Source organism: Musca autumnalis, unplaced genomic scaffold (genome assembly GCF_047663935.1).
Source record: "Musca autumnalis isolate F117 unplaced genomic scaffold, ASM4766393v1 scaffold_1, whole genome shotgun sequence".
Taxonomy (NCBI): Eukaryota; Metazoa; Arthropoda; class Insecta; order Diptera; family Muscidae; genus Musca; species Musca autumnalis.
This window is the reverse complement of record NW_027411644.1, coordinates 296,721,462-296,739,631: the sequence shown is the minus strand read 5'-3', so window position 1 is coordinate 296,739,631 and position 18,170 is coordinate 296,721,462. Positions and strand designations below refer to the sequence as shown.

The 18,170-nt window shown below is 33.9% G+C and overlaps 2 protein-coding genes across 2 annotated transcripts in view; one reads left to right on the top strand and one right to left on the bottom strand.

Moving 5' to 3' along the window:
* The window catches only part of Nlp (Nucleoplasmin), a 33,972-nt gene extending 24,045 nt beyond the window's left edge, over nt 1–9,927 (bottom strand). Inside the window, exons 1-2 of the mRNA XM_073961796.1 lie at nt 9,719–9,927; nt 9,382–9,524 (exon numbers count right to left, since the gene is read on the bottom strand). Coding sequence (XP_073817897.1) covers nt 9,382–9,524; nt 9,719–9,740 — 165 coding nt within the window. The 5' untranslated portion in view covers nt 9,741–9,927. The remainder of the gene's footprint in view (nt 1–9,381; nt 9,525–9,718) is intronic.
* A 6,979-nt stretch (nt 9,928–16,906) lies between these two features.
* Nph (Nucleophosmin) lies at nt 16,907–18,114 on the top strand. Its single transcript, XM_073964272.1, has 3 exons — nt 16,907–17,093; nt 17,298–17,434; nt 17,554–18,114. Exons 1-3 carry the CDS (start codon nt 17,072–17,074, stop codon nt 17,839–17,841), a joined length of 447 nt encoding a protein of 148 aa, XP_073820373.1. The 5' UTR covers nt 16,907–17,071; the 3' UTR covers nt 17,842–18,114.
* The last annotated feature ends 56 nt before the right edge of the window (nt 18,115–18,170 follow it).

Here is an 18,170-nt window from a genome sequence, read left to right as displayed (position 1 = left end):
AACTGTTCTACCGATTTGGTGCAATATTTGGTCTTCGTCATATTTTATCCAAACTTAGTTTCATGGGGCAATACCGGTCCCCAACTACCGGTACTTCTCCCCAATATTTAAAAAAAATCACTAAAATGTTAGGTCGATATCACTTGAATGGTGCAACCAATTTGGTCCAAACATTGGATCTCCTAATATTTTGTCAAAATTTAGTTTAACTTCTAAAATGGCCCATATCCGTCCTCCCTAAGGGTACCTCCCCCACAAAAGTTTAACATTTGTGTTAATTCCTAATCCACATTTTTGTCGGCAAGTTCAAATGTTGAAAAAGGGCCACAAAATTCTGAAGAGACGATAGATACATTCTATCTGTCCGTAGAAAAAAGTTTCAATTCACATTGGCTGAGGTTATACCTCTGTCGGCAAAGCCGGCTGACACTTTTTTATTCGTCAAGGACTTTTGGTCCAAATATCCCACCGAAATGGATGAAACTTGGTATTAAGTCTTCGTTAGGGGTATGCAACTTTACAACTGAAATCTGTCCGCATAGGTCCACGTCTTCATATATCCCCCATAGAACGGTACCTACCGATATTCGGTTTTTTGAAAGTTGTAGCCTCAATATCCCACCAAAATGACTGAAAATTGGTATTTAGTCTTCGTTGGGGTATAAAACGTTCCACCTGAAATTTGTCGGCATAGTTCCACGTCTTCATGTAGCCCCCATAGAATGGCACCTCCCGATTTTCGGTATTTTGAAGGTTGTGGCCACAAATTCCACCGAAATGACTGAAATTTGGCATTTCTTCTTCGTTGTGGGTATAAAACTTTCCACCTGCAATTTGTCGGTATAGGTCCACGTCTTCATATAGCCCCCATAGAACGGTACCTCCGGATTTCTGGTATTTTGAGGGCTGTGCCCTCAATATCCCTCCGAAATGGCTGAAATTTGGTATTAAGTCTTCCTTTTGGGGTAAAAAAACTGTCCAGCTAAAATTTGTCGGTGTAGGTCCTCTTATTCATATAGCCCCCATAGAATGGTACCTACCGATTTTCGGTATTTTGAAGGTTGTGACCTCAATATCCCACCAAAATGACTGAAATTTGGCATGTTGTCTTCGTTGTGAATATAAAACTTTCCACCTGAAATTTATCGGTATGGGTCCACATCTTCATATAGCCCCCATAGAATGGTCCCTCCCGATTTTCGTTATTTTGAAGGCTGTGGACTCAATATCCCACAGAAATTACTGAAATTTGGTATTTTGTCTTCGTTGTGGGTACAAACCTTTCCACCTTAAATTTGTCGGTATAGGTCCATGTCTTCATATAGCCCCCATAGAACGGTACCTCCGGATTTCTGGTATTTTGAAGGTTGTGCCCTCAATATCCCTCCGAAGTGGCTGAAATTTGGTATTAAGTCTTCCTTTGGGGGTAAAAAAACTGTCCACCTAAAATTTTTCGGTTTAGGTTCAGGCCTTCATATAGCCCCCATAGAACGATACCTCCGGATTTTCGGTATTTTGAAGGTTGTGGCTGTGGTTATACATTTCTCTATTTTATTGACCTGTCTGAAGAGAATTTTAAAAAGAAAAATTGTACATACACTCAAACATTTTTGTACCTATTATTGAAATATTTGTTGCATAAGAAAATATGTAAAATGCATAAATTTTTCATATGCAAAAAATTATGCATTTTGCATAATTTTGCATATGTCATAAGTTTCGATTGCAATGTAATCAGAAGCCAAAAATATGCCCAGTCCCAAAAATTGACATGAATCGGACCAAAAATAGGGGTTGCATAAAATTCCGCTGTCTATTGATGACCGTAGATCTTTAGCGTCATTATCTTGTAATGAGAAACGCATGGACTACCTTCATAAAAAATTCTAAATGATCCTTCAGCAGCCCATAACGCACTTAATCGAACATTTTATTAGGTCATGAAGGAGCGAATCGATATTTGATTCTGATGTAAATATTGGAAATATATAAACTACGATGTGCAAATCTTGGACTCATCCGTCTTGGATAACCTAATCGTTATTTTTTTTTTTTAAATTATTATAGCAATAATATATATTTTTACTATAAGTTTTGTTGGAATTACAAAATGCTTGCAATTCAATTTATTTATTTATTTATTTAACGTTATAGTAACAAAGCACATTTTGCCATCTAGTTACACAAAACAACAGAAATTATACTACTCTGAGATCAAAAAACTTAATAATATAATAAAAAATAAAATTTAGAAATATGCTACTAATAAATTGAATTGAAAATAATGAAACTTAATAGTAAAATAAATAATAAAATTTAAAAATATAATAAGAGTAAATTGCATTGAAAATTATGAAATATTAGCAAAAATAAAAAGGGGATATAATCCCAGTATTTCACTTAAACTACTCACAATATTCATTAATGAAAATTGAAACAATTCAGACTTATACGATTTCCCTAACATTACAACGCAATAAAAATGTTAACTTTAAAATCCCAGTTTTGCAACGTAAAGAAAAAAATAAAAACACAGTTAAATTTGAATTTCATTAGCTCGAACATAAGCAACAAACTTCCTCTTAAAAGTACAGGAAGAAAAACTAAACGTTTTAAGCTCAGGCGGTAGGACATTAAACACACGCGCAATTCCTACAAAAAAAGTCTTTTCCAAAATCCTCTAATTTAAACCCTCAAGTTACAAGGGCACATCAGCATTTCAATTTGTAATCTGAAAATGTACATATATCTCGGAATATCAGCCATTGTGTCGTATGGCATATTAATTTGTTTTATGTTTACATTGATTTCAACTAATTGAATTTGTTATATAGTTAATTAAAATCAAGGTTGTTATGACTTCATTAAATAGAAATTGATGTACTGAACAAGTGGCAATCACAGACAATGTTCAAAAAATAGGTTTTAATTATATTTACAATTACATTTCTTTCAAATTTTGATTAACTCTTAACGTTATCTGTCTGTTTAACCGATATTCAGCAACAATTATTAGCAAGTCTTACTGGACTTATTTCGAACATTACTTCATTGAGAACTTGCCATTCTTTTTAGAACTAGCAGGAAAATGGAAACATATATTGATTAAGCAGTTTTTAAATTCTTACAAAGTTGATAATATTTTTAAGTACATAGTCCCAATTTACATTGGGCGAGTTTACTTGCGGCAATTGTCATTTTGTAGGAGAGAGAGGTGAGGCATATGGTAACCCTTTGCCTCTCAGCACCCTTTCTCACCTACAAACTGACAATTGCCGCAAGTAAACTCGCCTAATGTAAATTGGGACATACATTAATATTTTGATCAAAAGAATATTTGAATTGTAGTTTACATCATTGAAATATGTTATTATCCAATTTGATTTAATTACAGGTTAACCTGATTTTGCATTGTAGCTGTTGTTGTCTTTAAACAGTATATACCGCGTCATAAGGTAATAATTTGTCATTGTTAATATACATTGAAAACTTCAATATTGTTTTGTGTTTTCTTTTGTAGATTTCTAATCATGTCTACATTCTTTTTTATGTTTGATGGCATAACATAATATTTAAGTTGACATTATAGGTAATTAATACTAAGAAAAGATATCAAAAATATATAGTTATGACATCATTACACAAATGATGTATTAGAGTAATGACAACAGTGATCGTTAAGATATTGTCATCCTCTTGATATAATGTTACGTTCTAAATAGTCACATACATACGTCATTTATTTAATAATGTGTCATTGAATAAAAAACGATTGCTATTTAAACTAGAACAGTACACAAACTATATCCTAACTGAAAAGTGGTGTTTACACTGAAGATACTTTTAGTAAGCATTTTTTGAAAGTACATATTGAAACTACAAAAACCCTAGTTGGGTTTTGTCCTGTCAGATCCATTTCGGATTTTATGGACTCATCTAAACCATGCTAAAACTACAGTTTTTTTGCATTTATCGCGTTTTTGGCAATTTTGTGGCCCTAAACTAGTAGAACTTATCTTTTGAACAGACCAAATAACAAAAACTCCATCATGGGCATCACAATCGATAAAATATAGAAAATTTTACATAATTGCTGAAATTCTGGTCAGTATCGGCTAAACTATTGGGAGTTGAACTAAGTTACCTTTTGCAACTCAGCAATTCTTCGAAACATTCTGAACAATTCTTCGGAACTCTAAAATGCTTACTTCATGTTGTTTCAGCAGTATTTTGCATCGTATCTTTTACAACACGGATTTCAAACACAGTTCACATCAACAGTTTATTCTCGCATTTCGGATTCCACCACATTATTATTATGACGATACGGAATTCAGCCTTAATTTATATCGTCACCATAAATGCCCGATGACGTAACCCACAAAATCAAAACTTTACAGGAGAAGCAAAAAACGTTATAAAATGAAAAACTGTTTTATGGAATATGCAGCGGTGTGAAAAATAATAAGGACAGTGACATTCACAACTTTTGGTCGCTCCTAAAATGTGTAAAATGGAAGAATTTGCGATGGAAATTTGTTTTTGAAAATGTACATGTATTGCAATAAGAAATCCAGTTACGATTTTGGTTTCATTCTGTTTAGTTTTTATACAAAACAAATATTTTTCATAAAATCCGTGATTTTTGCTGTGAAAAATAATGACAGTTTTTTCGTTTTAGTAAAAATAAATTGATATTATTTTTTGTGATTCTTTCCTGTAAGTAAAAGTTTAAAATGAATTAATTTCTATTCATTAAATGATAAATCTACCGGTATTTTTTAGTTTTTCTTTGCAAATATGGATAAAATACGCATCGTTAACATGCTACTCGAGAAATCATTAAATGTTTACATAAAGAAGGAAATTCATACAGAAAAATTACAGAAAAAGCTTAGAATCTTTAAAAACAATGGTGAAGAATGCGGCTAAGTGAACTTCAAAGATAAAAGTCGTAGCAGAAATCCAAAAATTGCAACTATAATAATAAATGCGTTATTTGATTATTAAAAAAGATCTTTTTACCACATCTTTACAAATAAAATACTACTTAAATATTTTGACGCATCAACAACTCCTAAAACCCTCTGTGGTGGCCACATTAGATCTCACAGTGTCAGAAAAGTATAATTTTAAACGAAAAATTATACACTTCCCACGTAGTGGTGTAGGGTATAAAAATATTCAGCAAATAATACAGTTTGCTAGAAATCACATCGCTTGGTCTAAGAAAAATTACGTACCATTCTTTGGTCTGATGAAACCAAATATATTTTTTGTTCCGATAGAGGAGTTTATGAGGGTTGAAGACATAAAAAATCAATAATATAACCCAAAATATACTCTGAAGGCGGCTAAATATGGCAGAGTTAACAGCATGGTGTGGGGCTCATTTTCTTACTATGCTGTGGGGTCTCTATACAGTATTCAAAGTGTTTTTTAAATCACCAGATTACATTGAAATTTTGAAAAATATAATTCTTCCGTATGCTGAAGGGGGTGTCCCTCTCAAATGAGTCTTCAGCAAGGTTAATGACCCAAAAATGACGGCAAAATGAAAAAGGTGTTCCACGATAATTAAGTTAAGTTGTTAGAATGGCCCATACAATCCCTTGATTTGAACCCGATTGCAAAGTGTTGTGGAATGAAGTTAAAAAATCAAGCAGGGGAAAGTATCCATCAAGTATGACGACCCTTGGCAACTTATACAGGTTCGTAGGACGCGATACCAGTAGAGAAGTGCCAAAATTTGGTCGACTCGATGTCCAGACGATGCGCTTCCGTTTTAGAAAACAAAGGATCGTCTACAAAGTATTAATGACACTGAAACACTTTATCTACCATTATTTAGTAAAATCCTGCATTAATTTCTTTCAAGTTTGGTCCTTATTAAAAGATGTCATGAAGTGTCCTTATTATTTTTCACACACCAAACTACGACAATTCGTATAAAATATAAAAGATAAATAAAATATGGTTACAAGCAATCAAAATATTTTTATAATACTTTTTCTTAACATTTTAAGAAAACAATAAATTTTATAAACTAAAGTAATTTTTACTTTTTTAGTCAGTTTTCAATGTAATCTTGGTTATGGGTTGAAGTGTCCTTATTATTTTTCACACCACTGTAATTCTTATGAGGGCGAGTATTCGAGATATTATCAATCCTATACGAATGGGAGTAAAAAATGAAACCAAAACAGCGGAAACGCTTGGTTTTTTATCTGTCATTACAACAAAATCTGCAAAATTATCCCATTTTCCGAAATATCATTTCTTGATAGGATCGTTGTCTTTGAACGTTGCTTGAAAATTTGCCAGCGCATGTATTTTAACTTTATGTATCAGATCCCATAAAAAAACGAATTTCGATTTGCGTGTGGGTTTCGTCTTCGGGCATTTTTGGTGACGATATGGTCTGTTCCAGAACTGCAAGAATCTACTAAGTTTTACTATTTTTTTCGATAACATAAAGAAACAAATGTTATCGTAGTAAAATGTAGTAGTAGTGCAGATTCTGGAACAGAGCAATAGTGTCTTTGTAATAAGTTACATATATATGTACATATAAGAAGTCAATTAAAGATAGCTGTAATTATAATTATGGCTGACTTCATAAAAGCAACATGATTCGTCTCGTCGCTACTTCATAAATGCAGTACGTCTTTTTATAGATATCGTCGCGACTTCATAAATGCAACAAGACGCGTCACGCTGCGCAATAATTGCCAAATTTAAAGAAAATTTTGTTCCAGTAGTGCGTAAACTCGACTTGTTCCTTATATTTTATTTGTTATTATTTTTTATATTTTACTCTGTTCCAGAACCTGCAAGACGCTACTAATTTTTACTACGATAGCATTTTTCCTTTTATGTTATTCAATTAATTAATTCAACTATATACATACATACTTCAGTTTGATAAATAAAAATAATTAGTCCTATCATAAATGTCAACTCCTTGTAAGTTTTCTCATTATTTTCTTTATTGATATTAAGTGTGTCTGCGTACTCGATAATTTGTAATAATTATTACAAATTATTACTGAATGTTGTCTTTTTACACAAATGTTCAGTAAAAGAGAATGAATTGAGAAACTTGTTTTGAAATTTTTTTACTGAGAACTTATAATTTTTACTGAAGGAATTTTGTTCAGTAACATATCATATAATTTACATTTCATGATTGTAACGGCTGCAAGACGAAAAAAGGAAACCACGTCTGACCAGACATGCATATATCACACCTACACATCGATATCCAAATGTCAGAAGTAGGGATAAGGTTCTAAAGTCTCTGTTAGTACTTGGATTACATGTAAGGAATCGATGTTATGCACACACAGTACAGACCTATCACGCTTGAGCTCGACTCAAGTTGCCTAACATCAATATGGATTCCGGAAAATGCATAGTACTACAACAGCATTACACGCCATAACCTCACTCATATCAATAGAGGACTAAGCCAGAACAGGCCGTGCGACTGAACAGGCATTGTGGTCCGTTGACCTGACCGTCAACCACGCCAAGCTGTTTGAGGATATAGCCGTGTTTGAAACATTGAATTATCAACTATATGTGTGGAATACAGAAAACAAAAAGTCCAAACCCCGTAGGGTGAAACACGGAGTTCCTCAAGGCGGGGTGATATCTGCGGAACAGTTTAACCTCTACCTTTTGCTACCCTCCCTCCAGACGGCATAGAGATCGTAATGTATGCGGCGGATACGATCTTGGCGTCGGTTCCTATCGTTGCATATTTTATGGGTTAAATGTCAACATAGCTGACGTAGTACAGTTCTTACATCTGAGGAATATGAAAATATCCGCCGCTAAATCCACTACCACACTGTTAATTACTTAGACGGCAGAAATGAAGCTTCCACTGAACGTAGTGGTAGTTGGTGTACTGATTCCGACCACTAACTAACCCAAAATATTGGGTGTAAGGTTCAATCGCATATTTAGGTCGTCTCCGCAAACCACGTTATTTGCTATAAGACCAGAAGCAGGAACAAGGTCCACAAGAAACCTTGTTGATGTCTTACAATGCAATAGAACGGTCTGCGGTAAACTATTCGGCGCCAGTGTGAGCATCCCTGTCATGATTTAATGGACAGGCTTCCCCCACCCCATGTATGTCAGGAGAGGAACAAAGGTATAAAAGAGAAACTCTAGAGTCTAGACCAACGAACCTATCATGCAGGTTTAGATAGTGTGTTAATGCCATACTTGAAGACCACCACCATCCATCGCAGCAGAAGAACGCCAGTTGCCAAGGCAAACACGAGTGGTTTTAGCCCAGTTAAGATTCGGACGATGAATCCGCCTCAATTCATATTGAGCCCGAATTAATTCCACGATAACTAATACATGCGGCCAGCATGAAGGCTATTTGAAATGGTATTTTTAACAGCTTGAGCTGTCATATATGTCATGACTGTCTGTGGACTGCTTCGGGAAGAATCTTAAAGTACTACTTCGTCATGGAGAAGTCCCAGCAAGGGTTATTATTGTTGAAGCCATCCTCCGACCTATAACAATTATTTACATACATGCAATAACAACAATTTAGTGTAGGACCGCATTTTCACAATTCTTTTCCAACTGTATCGAAACATGCACTGAAATCTCTACACCACATTACACGACTTCCAACTTACTTTTTTGCTGGAATTGGTAATCAATGATTTGTCATACCAGAATCAAACCCAGCAAGGTGGTAACAATCCATGGGTCAGGTCAGACTTGAGCCTTGCACGTGTTTTGGTATTGTGTATGTGTTTCAATATGGCTTTGACCTGTGATGGCTTATCAAACATATAACATTACTCAAATACACAATTATACACCAAGTGAATTTTGCATAAAACACTGTACTTGACCTTGAACTATTCACATGTAATTGATGGGAAAACAATTATTGGTTGTTCTCTAATTACATTTTCAATATATAAATACTCGTTATGCCTTCTTAATCCTGTATACATTACCCAGATTTCCTTTTTTTTAGAAACCTATCCTCCACTTTTTCCACAGCCGCCGGCCGGTAAGCAGAGTAGTAGTGGTGGTGGTAGTAAAGTGATATAGAGAAGACATATTAATGACGCTTTTTCTCTAGATGTTGTTGTTGCTACTGCTCTATAAAATACATTGTACAGGCATGTGTTTTAAATGATGGTACACACAAAATATACATATAGTATAAAACACGTATAAAGAGACAATAAAAAAACTGCCAAAAATTATAGACTCTTAGCGAGTAAGGTTAACCTCCTAACCACGATTTTCAAGCTTTAAAAATGTATTCAAGGTTATACTCTAAACTTGATCCCTTCTCTAATCACGACTTTTTGAAGTTGAAGTTTGGCTTACCTCGACAACATTGAATTCACCCTCTTTTGCTTCAGCTCCCAAAAGAATTTGTCTGATGATTAATTTTTGGCCTCTTGGAAAATCTTCATCGTTGGACAGAACTTCCCATTCAACTTTGCTGCCTTCGCCGCTCAATGTAACACCTGAAAAGGGGGGAAAACATATCATAAGGATAATGTACAAATTAAATTTCAAAACACAGTTTTGCACTCGAATTTTTATCTCTAGACATCAACGAGCGCCATTTTTTGCATGCTTTTTTAAGTTGTGAAATTCGTCGCAATTTAACCAATACTAATGCCATTTTATTGCCGAAAATCTCTTTTTAAATATTTACCATAGAATGATTCGTCAGACATTGTGATTTTATGGATTCCTTTGGATTAAAATAATATGTAGCTGTATTTCACGCGTCTTTTGCAGAGAAAATCGAATTTCTTTCTTTTTTGTTTTAAAAGACAGCAGAAAGCAAGCCGGCAAGACGAAGATAGGGTTAAGTGAGAAACACAAAAAAATTATTGCAAATTGTGTAGCCATATTTCGAGTAGAAGCTGCAGCAGGAGTTGCCAGAGTTCATAAATTACAATATTGGAGAGTTTCATGGAAAATGTTTTGCTCAAGAAAGTCCCGGTCCACACTAGAGTGATTTCAATGAAAAACTTCATAAAAGCTCTGTTCCAGAACTAAAAAGTTTTTACAAGTTTTACCACTTTTACACATTTTGCGTTCCCGTACACAAAATTTGTATGAAAATCGTTTACGACTTTTGCCACTTTTACGACTTTTACCACTTTATAAAGTACGGGAACAGGCCAAAAATTAAATTATGCGTTTCTAGAACGACTTTCATAGTCCCGGGCCACACTAGAATAATTACACTGAAATTTTAACATGAAATTATGAGTCTCTAGATTGAGTTCCATAGTAGAGCAAAATCATGAAATTGCTGTAATGGAGAATTCGGCCTAAGAACACCTAATTTCATGAAATTTTTTAATAAAATTTACTCTAGTGTGTACCGGGACATAGTAAAGTAAAATCATGAAATTGCTGTAGTGCTGAACTCGATCTAAGAACGCCTAAATTCATGATTTTTTTAAAATAAAATTCACTCTAAGTCCCAGTCCACACTAGCGTGAATTTCGAATTTCGGAAGTCGATGAAATCACTCTAGTGAACACCGGGACTAATATCAATATGTATAATAATTTCATGAAATTAGGCTTTCTTAAGGCCTGCGTACATAAGCTGCTCTGCCTGATTGCCTTGCTTTGCTGCTTCAATAATAAATAAAAGAACAAAGAAGGCCGACCCAATTTCCAACTGATGGCAACCCAGTTCGAAATTTCGTCTTTATTCTATTATTTTTATTACGTCAGAAATGAAGCAGGTAAGTAAGGCAATCAGGCAAAGCAGCTTATGTAGCGAGGCCTTTATGGCTATATCACACCATAGGCTTTTTCACTTTTATGACATCAGATGGTCTGTATACCCAATTGGTATACCCAAAATGACAACAAACATGTGAAAAAGCATATGGTGTGATATAGCCATTAATTCCAATTTAGTCCCGGTCCACACTAGAGTGATTTCATTGACAAAATTGCATGAAATTATGCGTCTCTAGATAGTAGAATAAAATCATAAAATTGCTATAGTGGGGAATTCGATTTAAGAACACCTAATTTCATGAAATTTTTTAATGAAATTCACGCTAGTGTGGACCGGTACTTATGCTACGTTTACATTTACGAAATCCACTCGATTTCATCTGTCAATTCCATAGCTCAAACGTCAAATGAAATCTCATCTGAAATCCATTGGATTTCATTTGACGTTTAACCTATGGATTTGACAGATGAAATCGAGTGGATTTCGTAAATGTAAACATAGCATTATATATGCACAGTAAATGATTTCGTTTTACGAAATCCTAGAAACAAATGAAGTGTATTTACATCTGTTTTTTGTGTCATTTGCTTACGCACACAATCGCACATACACACGCACACAATAATTTTAATTCCAAAAAAAAAAAAATTTCACAACACTAGCTGTGTCTGGTTACCCTAAAATTTGTAACAATTTGTACCAATTGTTGCTGGAAGTCGTCTGTTAACACAAACAACCAGCAAAAGAGAGCGATTCGAGAGAGACATTTTGACAGTTCTTTCACTGAGAGCTTGCAAATTCTTGCTGGACAAATTTCTTCTAGCAAGCACTTGCAAGCTCTTCTTCTTCCTGAAAACAATCAATCAGCCGTTTTTAGTTTTTTGTTGATTTATGTTTGTGAACATTAAAAACAATTTTATTGTGGAAATAACATAGTCTAATTGTATTGTTTTATGGAGAACAAATTTGTAAAGTGGAAAAATACTTTTTTGTTTTATTTTCTTTTTTATTTTTAATAAAATACAACGTGTTTGCTTCCTTTGTTGCGGACAAATTGTTCTGTTTTGGCAAGTCAGCTGATTGCTTGCTGGTTTCTGCTGGGAAGGTGTCTGTTTACTTTTTACAATTTTCTAGCAAAAGAGAATAAAAACTCCTTACTCTCTGAGAAAGTTCTTGCTGGTCAATTCTTGCTGGGAAAGTAACCAGACAGACATACTAATGTTTACCAACTAATGCTAATACCCCGGTTACACTATTGAAGGTTAACCCACTGGGTTTAATAGATCCAGTGGGTTAATCTTTGCTGGATACACTTAGCTTTTCGAGGATATAAACTGTCAGCTGATGTTTGTTTACGTATACATACAAAATAACTAATAAAGTAGTGTGTTACACTTTTACAATTTCTCGTATGAGATATCGTCCCCCCTTTGCTCATATTGGTATATTTTACACACAGGGGTACATTTTTGTATCATGGTATCAATCGTACTTTTTGTTAAAAAAGTGTCTAATGAAAAAAAAATAAATTATTTTATGATTTTCAAATAACTTTAGATTTATTAACTCCATAAAATCTCATGCGATCAATCGTAAACGTGTAAAACACGACAAACTCTGTTGCAAAAACAGTTGCAACTTTTGGTACTTTTTGAGTAGAGTTGGATTTTTTTGCACAAATACCGAATACAACACTGTATTTTTGGTGGATTTGTGCCGGATTTAAAATAAACCCAGCCATGAGAGGATTTAATTTTTGTATGGCAAATCTGGTCAGATTTGAGCAGATTAAGCAAATAAATCCTCATGAAGTGGGTTAACCCGGCAAAAAGCTGTAGTGTAACCGTGCTATAAGTTTACATTTACGAAATCCACTCGATTTCAACTGTCAATTCCATAGCTCAAACGTCAAATGAAATCTCATCTGGATTTCATTTGACGTTTAACCTATGGAATTGACAGTTGAAATCGAGTGGATATCGAAAATGTAAACCAAGCATAACTTGACTTAATTCAAAATTAAAGAAAAATATAACTTTTGCAAGTTTTTTAACCATTTATTTACACTTTTGTCATCGTTTGAGTATTTTTGTTTTTCTACAACACACACAAACGAACAATGACATCATAAAAAGTTGCATTTTTTGGTAGTTCATGACGAAAAAGCAGGGTTGCGTATAATAGTATGGTGTTTTCGTGCATTGTTTAGAATAAATGACGCAGCTATCGTCATTTATTTTTGTATGGTAAATGACGCAAAATGTTGCCTGTTTTAGCAAATAAATGACGAAACAGCACATTAGTCCCGGACCAAACTAGCGTGACTTTCATTAAAAAAATTCACGAAAATATGCGTTTCTAGATCGATTTCCATAGTCCCATACTAAAGTAATTTTATGAAATTGCTGTAGTGAGGGATTAGATCTAAAAACGCCTAATTTTATGAAATTTTGTAATGAAATTCACTCTAGTGTGGATCGGGACATGAACCAGCTATATAAACTATACAAAGACATGAATATAGTTAAACGTATCGAGATGCAACGATTGCGTTGGCTAGGCCATATCATGAGAATGAGCGATGATGAACCCGCTAAAAAGGCGTATGAATACATGCCTCATGGCGGTGCACGCAGAATCGGCAGGCCTAAGCTTCGATGGAGCATACAAGTGGATGATGAAATGAAAAGGCGCGGTATTCCAAAAAGTCAAGCGAAAAACAGAGAGGAATGGAGATCTTTTCTTAGTTCGGTCTATGGAACAAATGTTCTGTAATGGCCAACTAAGTAAGTAAGCCTGAAAATTGCCGGTACAAGCAATTTTTTCCACTTCTATACCCCTTACGTGTCTCTCCTACAAACTGAGACTTGCCGCAAGTAAACTCGCCTAATGTAAATTGGGACATAGTTGAGTATAATCATGAAATTTTTGTAGTGGGGAATTCCATCAACTAGGCGTTTACACCAGACAATTTGTCTTCAAATGGAACTCTGCCCCCCTATTCTGTAACTTTTTAACAACTTTACTCATTGTTTATTTTACAACAATTTCATTTGTATGTTTTGTAGTTGTTATAAAAACAAAAGCAATTTTAACAACATTTTAATCGAAGTTACAGAATACCTCGACTGATGTCGGCTGTCTCCCAGCTGTCGGGTTCACAAATTTTTGACATTTTTGTAAAAATAAGTGAGATAATAGGCCTATTCGATAACTTAGCAAGTAAAAAGTATTTGCAAATTCTTGCAACTTCTTGCAAGTACTTCTCATTTCTGAGCAAGTTTGTTATCGAACTGTATTTTGTACAAACTTTTTTTACAACTGTTTTTGCAGTTGTTTTGGACGCCTTCGTCACACAGGCAAGTTTTGGGTTTTTGATACGCAGCAAAAAAAATTGGAAGTTGTGCAATTGGAGTTATGATTTCACAACATCTTTCGATGTAGTCCAACAGAGTTATGAAAAAAGCACACCGTTCGATACATTTTATAAGGAGTTGCTTTACAAAATTGTATTTATACATAACTTTATTAGCTTCGTTCCCGTACTTTTTAATAGTAAAACTCGTAAAAGAGAGAACTGCAAAAAATTTGTTTTCACACACAAGTTTTTTGAAATAGTTCGGGAACGGAAAAATGGAAAATACGTCAAAAAAAAACTGGAACAAATGTCAAAGTTGGTGTATAAGCCAATCAGACGCCGGCAACCATGTTACTATTTTTTTACTCGCCCAAATTTGTCGTGTAAAAAGTTTTTAAAGAGAGCGTCATTCAGCGCCATTTTTGTTTAAAGAGAAGTGAACATTTTACAAATTTTTGTGTACGGGAACGCTTTTTCGAGTAAAATGTGCAAAAGTCGTAAAAATTGTAAAAACTTTTTAGTTCTGAAACACAGCTATTGTTAGGATTGATGCTCAAATTCCGCAATTTTATTGTTTTTTAAATGTAATGTTATGAGCTATTGCTGCTCGGAAACCGAATAGTTTCTTAGCTGGATTGTGTTTTATTCATTTTATATGCCGATACCTTCACTAGTTCTGTTGTTATTTAGTGGAAAGTAGTTGTGTATTTGAAGTTTTTATATGTTTTTTTATTGTACCTATGTTTAGCATCTCTCCGATTAATGTTTTATTTCTGTTAAGTTAAATATCCTGTTGTTTTGTCAATTTCTTTAATGAAGTCTTCGGACTTGGAAGAATAAATAAATAAAATTAAATTAAAAAAATACGGGAACGGAAAAATGACGGAAATTGCAAAAACTCCAGTAGAAATGTCAAAATCAACTTATCAGCTGTCGTATTTAGATGTAAATGAACGTGCTGCTAGTTTCTACTAGGACAAAATTGTATGGCAGAAAACTGGAGAAGAGGGTGTTATTCGGCGCTATTATTGTTTAAAGATATGTGCAGTTCTTGCTATATTTCGGAGTACGGGAACGCATTTTTAGCACTAAACGGGAAAACTGCTGCATGCAGTCATATTTTGCAGGTTCTGAACACAACTTTTATCTATCAAAATTTATTATTATGTGGTTCAAGAACTGCAAGAATGTGCTAATTTTTGCTATATTTATCGATAATATAAAGGAAAAATTGTTATCGTAGTAAAAAATTTTAAATTCTTACAAGTTCTGCAACAGAGCAATGATGTATCAGCTATAAAGTCCAATTTACATATGCACATTAAATGATTTCGTTTTACGAAATCCTAGAATCAAATGAAGTGTATTTACATCTGTTTTTTGCGTTATTTGCTTACGCACACAATCGCACATACACACTTATACAATAACACAAACACACGCACACAATATATTTATTCAGAGAAATAGGAATTTCACAACACAAATGTGTATCAAATAACTTAAATTAATTCTAAAAACAAAAAAACATAATTTTTGCAAGTTTTTTAAACATTTATTTTCACTTTTGTCATCGTTTGAGTATTTTTGTTTTTTTACAACACACACAAACAAACAAAGACATCATTAAACAGTTGCATTTTTTGGTAGTTTATGAAAAAAAAAGAGAGCTGCTTATAATAGTAGCTCTGTTCCAGAACTAAAAAGTTTTTACAAGTTTTACCACTTTTACACATTTTGCGTTCCCGTACACAAAATTTGTATGAAAATCGTTTACGACTTTTGCCACTTTTACGACTTTTACCACTTTATAAAGTACGGGAACTAGAGTTGTTAAAATCTAGTTCGTTTGAACGACCTAGTTCAAAATATAGTTCAGTGGACACCGGTTGTTCCCATGAACGAACTGCGAATGAGTTATTTTATCTCTTTGTTTTAATAAAATAAACCATACGCAAACGAACTATGGTACTGAACTAGTTCACTAGATTTAACAACTCTAACGGGAACAGGCCAAGTATGGTGTTTTCGTGCGTTGTTTAGAATAAATGACGCAGCTATCGTCATTTATTTTTGTATGGTAAATGACGCAAAATGTTGCCTGTTTTAGCAAATAAATGACGAAACAGCTCCAAATGACGAAAAAGTTGCTAATGTAAATTGGACATAAAATATTTTTTTATTTTTTTCATTTGTTAGTACTATACACAGTTAATACGATATATTAATAATTTGACGATAAGTTTCAAAATAAAGTTGTAAAGTTCTATATTGTCGTATATTTTTGATGACTAATTCAATTTACAACAATTTGTTTTGAAAATTCATGTTCGATCAGCTGCGCAAATGCATCCATCTTGATTATTATATGTTTGCAATCAACAAAAAATAAGTGTAAACACCGGGGTGTATTTCAAAATTTCGTGAAATCCAGTGGATTTTGGATCGCAAGTGTAAACTTGGATTTGTGTATTTTCGGGTTAAAAACAAACTCTACACTAAATTTCATATTATTGAAACTTTCTGTATTGGAATTCCCAGGTGCTGCCGGTGGGTGACACGCATTTAAATTAGGTTGTTTGTGTCATTCTTTTCATGGTACAAATACACAGGTAGCCGCATCGGCAATTGTTGGTAACATAAGATGTCAAAATTTGACATCAATTCAATGCAATTGACACATTATGTTACCATCAGCTGGCTTGATAATGCTACCTGTATTATTGTACCATGATTCTTTTGTAGTATGTTTTTTCAACGATATGGCTACTCTCTGTATTAGCTGGATTGTTGGAGAGCAACACAACGAACCAAACGCATTTCAATAGCCGTTTTGGCACGTGTAAAGTGACAAAGTTTTAAGCAGAAACTACCCGAAACTTAATATAAATATTAATATATTTTGAATATATTTCTTAAAACAAATTAAATAAATACAAAATGGAAACAGAATCTTTCTACGGTAAGTTAATTGCACAGGAAGATTATAAAATTTCGTTGTATTGATTTTGCAAATTCACTGGTATGGTACAGTCGTCGTTCAGTCGTTAAATCTCTAATCAAACATGTCTGAGACGACACGAAAACCGATGAAATTTAAAGCCGGCAAAAGAATAACCTTGTAAATGATTAATAATAATTAACGCTTTTATTGTTTTATTTCCAGGTGTTGAATTAAGCGAAAAAGATCCCTTGGCCCAATTCGAAGTGGCTGAAACCGACAAAGGTCTACAAGATCAAAAATTGATTATTAAACAGATCAGTCTTGGCGCCGAAGCCAATGATGAGTTTAATGTTGTACAGGTAAGGAAGGGGAACGTGTTGCGTTGTTGTGTGTGTTCCGCGCAGCACATGTATTGGCGGCGTTGCGGTATCAAATTATTTAGTTGATGTTTAATTAACACTCTTCTTTGTCTTTATAGGCTGAAGTGAAAATCAATGAAAAAGAAACTCTTAAAATCCCAATTGCTGTACTCAAGGCTGGTGAAACTCGTGTCCTTAAGCCAAATTTAGAATTCCCCAGTGATTCGGTAACCTTTAAATTGACATCAGGTAAAGGCCCCGTTTACATTTGTGGGCAACATTTAGTCCATGACATTGTTGATGAATGGGGCAATGCCGAAGAAGAAGATCTCGATGATGAGGAAGAGGATGATGAAGATGATGCCCCACCACCACAACAGAATGGCAAAAACAGCAAAAAGAAGTAAAATTTGATGTCCAAAAGATTAGATGTCAAATTATAAATATACCCCCACACATCAAAGAAAATTCCTTTATATATCTTGGGAGCACACACTCTTTTCTAATATCCCCCGTTTTTAGTTCTATAAAAATAACCGTAATATCCCATATTTCCCTCCCCAGTTCTCTAGCACACAAACACTGTATGTACACACTTACTATAAGTTTATATGTAATTAAAATATAAAAAGTAATTACTTAAAAAATGATAAATATAAACTAAAATTCAAAGAAACAAATGTTTTTATTTTGACTTCATTTTTATACCCTCGGCATTTATGCTACAGAGGGTATA